Source organism: Syngnathus scovelli, chromosome 1 (assembly GCF_024217435.2).
Source record: "Syngnathus scovelli strain Florida chromosome 1, RoL_Ssco_1.2, whole genome shotgun sequence".
Lineage (NCBI taxonomy): Eukaryota > Metazoa > Chordata > Actinopteri > Syngnathiformes > Syngnathidae > Syngnathus > Syngnathus scovelli.
The window spans coordinates 27,281,915-27,287,765 of record NC_090847.1 but is presented as its reverse complement, the minus strand read 5'-3'; the positions used below and the strand labels follow the sequence as shown (position 1 = coordinate 27,287,765).

Below are 5,851 nucleotides of genomic sequence, written 5' to 3'. Positions count from 1 at the left end.
TGCTTGCTGTTTCTTCTTGCAGACATCACCCAGTCCACAACAAGTCAAACGATGCTGTCTGGAGCTTCCTGACCTTCTACAATCCAAGAAAGTTGTTGATGTCTGCACATGTCATTTTGTCTATGCACTCTTTTCACATGACTACTTTGTTTCCCATAACATTTTATCCTTGCACACTTTTCGTTTCTCATGGGATCCTGTCTGCGACTTCTAGTTTCACATAGAATCTCGTTTCTTCTCTCATGAGACAAAGCCCACGCTTTCCCCCCCACCTATCAGGGGCTAGTCTCACATTGTAGGTAGGGCATTCCTGAATAAAAAGAGAGGAGTGTAAACAAGACCTTTAGTGTATTTTGGATTGCTGTAAGTCTGGATGCAATCCTCGCGAGAAAAGACTCAACATTCTGTCTCACTGGTTTTGTCTGCTGATCCTTTTGCTGAATCTGAACCTGACAGTATGCTTCTTCCTACTCCTTTTGGAGCATTCTTTGTGTTTGATTATTTTTTACCAGTTTGTTGGTTTATTGTTTGTTTGTTGTATGGACTTACATATGACACTTTAGTTAGTATGTTCGAAATAGATATCAATCAATTAATCAATCAATCCTTTTGCTTTTTAAACCCACATACAAATTTTGGTTTCTTTGTGTGTCTTTGGCATGTGGAGAAATTGACAATAAAGGTGACTTTGACTTTGATACAGCTCGACAGTGACTTAAATATAGCACTTTTTGTATTATTGATTGTATTTGATTTGTATTCATTTCCCCCCTCCTTTTATGTTTGAAATATGTTCGGAATAAAGACTCATCAACAGTTACGCATTCAAATAAATCATCGATTGTCATACGTTCAACAGCTCTGCATTTCAAGTCACAGCCAACAAACAGGCCCCTCCCTCCTTGTAATTGCCTGCTACACCGTTAAAAACAACTAGCACGTCCCAAACATGGGTCCGAAGAAGGCACCAGCGGCTCCCCTCTCTTCGGTGGAGGAGGTCGATGATATTAAAAAGGCGTTGGACTTCCTCACTGAAGAAGTCTCTGCTGTCAGGCTGGAGCAGAAAGCTCTCCTTAAGCTGGTTGAGGAGCTTAAAGCTCTCCGCATCCAGAATGAGGAAAAGGAAAAGAGAATCACCTTCCTGGAAAGCAGGGTTGCCGACCGTCAACGCCCGGCCATTGGCCGCTGGCGAGGGAGGTGAGCCCGGTGAACTGGATGTTAACTCCACGGAGCGACAGGTGGCTACTTTCCTGGAGTCCAAGGGGATACAGCTGGACCGATACCAATGATCATCCTGCAGGACTGTAAGGTAAACGCCACTCACAACCATAACACACACCGAAAGAAGTCAACCATGTACACTTGAAGACAACAGGAACATAACTCCGAGGATTAATGAACACGACAATCATTTCAATACACTGACCACAGTTCACTGGATATGGAACATGATATAGACCCGGATAACAACCTCTTCAACTCAACTAATTGACTCAGTGGAGGAAATGACTAACGCAATAGACCTAAAACAATATACAACTGGGATATTCATAGATCTAAGAAAGGCATTTGATCCAATAAATCATGAAATATTCTTCAATAAATTACGTCGCTATGGCGTCAGGGGGAAACCATTAGAGCGGATCAAGAGCTGTTGATGTTTGGACATTACCTGTGGCGTCCCTCAGGGGTCAGTGTTGGGCCCTAAACTTTGTATGTTATATATAAATGATAGATGCAAGGCGTCACATATTTTGAAGATGGTTTTGTTTGCTGATGACACAAATATTTTTTGTTCTGGTAGTGATTTACACACCTTAACAAGACTAATAAATAATGACTTAAGCAAATTAAAGGTATGGTTGGACAGCAATAAATTATCCTTAAAGTCCCAGAGACATCTTTTTTTTCTTCTTCTTCCAATTAGAACGGAATTTGATAGAATGTATAAAGAGAACACATTTGCCGCATTGGAAATTAAAAATGGACATCGATTACTAAGAATAAAGCTAAAATGAAATGCCAGTTTATCGATCGGGTTCCGCACGCAGCCACACGTGTGGCGCCATGACTGTGACGTCACAAATTGTGCATCCGGATCTCAACAAACCCAAACAACATGGCGGATGATAGCGACAGCTCCGTCCGTCTCTAGCGGCAATATTAGCATCATTTTATCCGATTCAGAAACCTCTTTTGACGCAGAAACATTAAAGTTACTGTACTTTACATATAATGTTTCAAGGAAATAGACAAATAAATACCGGTGAAATAGTATTGGAAAACAAATTGCAAATATTAATAATAAAAGTCCATAACATTATGTAACATTAGTACCTTGAGTCTTGGTTTTGGTCTTTTTCCTGATGTTGGCTTGTACTTTTCTATTTACAAGTTTGGGTGTGTCTGTCTGGCTCACCTGTAATATATACAATGCATCACATTAATATCTGTAAAGTAGATTGCATATAAGTATTAACAAAACATTTGCACATTAATGATAAATATAGATATATTCTTATGCTATATGTTTAGTATAGTAATTTCTTTGTTATCTAACAATTATACATAATCTTGAGAAAACATCAGAAATTCCATACCTTAAACAGATCAATCTTAAACAGAATGCAACATATTTCAATTACATGTGCTTCATTGATTTTATACATTTATTCTTGTTGGAATGAGCCTTTACAAGACAGTTATTTTTTGATAATATTTTGGGCTGGAGAAGGTATTTTTCCAAGGGTAAAATTCCCCATTTGCAATAAGTGATTTATTTTACCCTTGTAGTACAAAATGTTGTACTTGTGTGGGTATTATAAGGTACCTAGGTCTCATAAATGGTTTTATAGCAGCCCGGCTGGGGGTGGGATGGAGGCAGGCAGGTGGGTTGTGCAGGCATGTCAAACCGCTACCGCTATCCATTAAAAGTTAAAACAAACCAAAATTGCAAAAAATTCAACAAAGGCAAAGCTCTCAAATCATATCTTTAACACTGCGCCTTTGAAAGATTTCACTGATAAAGGTGCATTATAAATACTGTAAGTAATACTGTTTATAAGGTGGGGATTAGAAAATTTGAAGCAATTTCTGGGAATTTCTGTCTATTAAAATCCTGTCTCCAAGGACCATATCCAGTCTAAATTCCCAACTCTGGGAACTGAGAAGGATGTCTAAAAAAATTCATAATATTCATTTATTAATTATTTCCTGATGAGTGATGTCTGCAAAATATTTATTTATTTACTAGTATTATTCTTGGTACAGAGGCCTGACTTAAATTAGGCGAGGTCACGGTCATTGGTCTTGAAAAAATTGTTGGGACACAATCCTTTTTGAGCACTAGCTTGCACCGTGTACTTATGCCAAGTTTGTCTTATTTAGTCAAAGAAAAGAACAACATGTACTTTAAGTGCGGGGTAGTGCAATCGTCCACTTAGAGCACCCAACCTTTTTTTCATCCACCTCACACCTTTTCATTGAAAAAAAAAAAAATCTCGAGGCACACTATCACAATTCAAAAGAATCAATATGACAGGTTTACTGTTTTAGACTAGTGCCATAAATATTGTAATAAAAATCAACATGACCGGATTTTGTGTTTTAGACTAGCTCCATAAATATTGCCACAATAAAATCAAAGTCACCGCACCAAGGTAGTTAAAGCGTCGCTATTATCAAAAGCATCCGGCAGCACAGATCTAAACTGAATGTGTGCCGACGCACCACAACATGAAATCTCGCCAATTAGCCACGCATGTGCCATTAGGAAGTGGCTGACCAGGTCATGTGACCAGTGGTTTGGCTCTCCTGATCTGTAATTGATATTAGACAATTTCCCACGGCACAGCTGAACATCTCTCACGGCACACCAATGTGGTTGGGAAATACTAACTTAGAGAAGTTGACATTCAAAAGTTGTGGTGCGTAGTTTCATCCTCAAATTTCACCCAAAACCCCAACATGACATTTTTGTAAGAGTGTAGTAATCCCCCCCAAATACTTTAAGTAACAACCAAAAATTTATATATTAAAGCTTGGTGTACAATGTACACAGTACGTAATACCAGTGACGCATATGCAGATGTGATTTTTATCCACTTGGGGTCGCCATTCTCACGCTTAACAGTAGGATTGTGTCTGTGCTTGAATGCGTTTTCGGACTTTATTTCTACACGCTTTCAGCTGATCATAGCAAACATCCGTTGTTGTTTTTTTCTCCCCTCTCTTAGGAGCTCCTGACTCTGGAAGCTTCGAATTCCGCCCTGGAAAAGGAAATCAAAGCGTTAAAAAAAGAGATCCGTCACTACAACAGCGCCCTGGAGCGCCACCGGCCCTTTTGTGTCCTCCGAGGTTCCGTGCAGGTGGACGCCCTCCAGACTTCCACGTCTGTCACCTCCAAAGCGGAGCTTGGTGAAAACCCTCATCCAATGCCCTCATCTGATTTAGTTCCTTCCTCCCTGTTTACACACGCTCCTCATTCGCTGTTTAGCAATGACGCCCACATAGAATTGCCCTCGTCCACCTTCTCCACGCTTCAGCCCGAAGACATCCTCTCAGTCACATCTGAAATGTTTCCCATTGAAGATTCAGGAGCGCCGCCGCTCGACCCGCATAAATACGAGAACGCTTTAATATCGGCGCAGACCAGCGGCGATGGGACCTCAAAGCCGAGTCAGATAACGCTCGAGTCCCTGCCGTGTTCGATTCCCGTTCCGCCCAACGCTCCAGATGGATTTTTCCCTTTAAACACACCTTTGGTGGAGCCGTACCCGGAAGAGCTGTCGCTGTCTAACTTCCTGGAGGAAAATGATTGGATTCTGAGTGCGGACAATAATCCCACCACTCTTTAAGGTAAAAAAAAAAAAAGGGCGTGGTGGTCTTTTTTTTGGCCCAAGTACCCGTGGAAACTACAGGATTATGACACGGGGCCTCTTTACTTTCACTTGTGTTCACTTGTGTTATTTTCTTTTTTCAGGGGGGGGGGACACATTCTATGTTCATTTGCATATTTATTTATTTAATCTCAATGAGTAACACTGGCTGTCAACTGATCCACTGATTTCACAGTTATTTTTGGGTGCAACTACAGGATTATGACACGGGGCCTCTTTACTTTCACTTGTGTTCACTTGTGTTATTTTCTTTTTTCAGGGGGGGGGACACATTCTATGTTCATTTGCATATTTATTTATTTAATCTCAATGAGTAACACTGGCTGTCAACTGATCCACTGATTTCACAGTTATTTTTGGGTGCAACTACAGGATTATGACACGGGGCCTCTTTACTTTCACTTGTGTTCACTTGTGTTATTTTCTTTTTTCAGGGGGGGGGACACATTCTATGTTCATTTGCATATTTATTTATTTAATCTCAATGAGTAACACTGGCTGTCAACTGATCCACTGATTTCACAGTTATTTTTGGGTGCAATTTTCGCAAAGCAGCTATCGTGACTGAACTAACTAAATGAAGAGTAATAAAAATGGCTTGATTAGAAATAATAGATTTCTGATGCTTCCATTTTTAAAGGTAAGAGATAAGTGAGGATTTTCAAACTAGTTTCTGAGTAGGGTTTTATAGTAGGCTTAAGGTTTCAGACTACAATTAGGGCTTCAAAGTAGGGTTTTAAAATGGGGTTATGGTTTCAAATTAGATTTTCGAACTCGGGTTGGAGTTTTAAATTCAGGCTTTCAAAGTAGCGTTTTAACTTACATTTAGAGTTTAAAATTGGGGTTTTCATTAGATTTATTTATTTTGTGGTAGAGGTCTTTTTGAAATATGCTGGGAACAATAAAAAAAAGTCATTGGCATTTCATTGCTTTAGAGATTTTTATTGTATGTG

General features: G+C 39.7%; 1 protein-coding gene across 1 annotated transcript; it reads left to right on the top strand.

The window, feature by feature from the left end:
• Window positions 1–460: 460 nt before the first annotated feature.
• On the top strand, window positions 461–5,819 carry LOC125976692 (uncharacterized). The gene is made up of 2 exons (XM_049732494.2): window positions 461–1,309; window positions 4,236–5,819. Exons 1-2 carry the CDS (start codon window positions 1,286–1,288, stop codon window positions 4,854–4,856), a joined length of 645 nt encoding a protein of 214 aa, XP_049588451.1. The 5' UTR covers window positions 461–1,285; the 3' UTR covers window positions 4,857–5,819.
• Window positions 5,820–5,851: the final 32 nt, after the last annotated feature.

Coding starts and splice junctions, on each gene's coding strand:
- LOC125976692 (XM_049732494.2), top strand. CDS start 1,286: ATGATCATCCTGCAGGACTGTAAG. Junction 1,310..4,235: donor TCATCCTGCAGGACTGTAAG/GTAAACGCCACT, acceptor CCCCTCTCTTAG/GAGCTCCTGACTCTGGAAGC.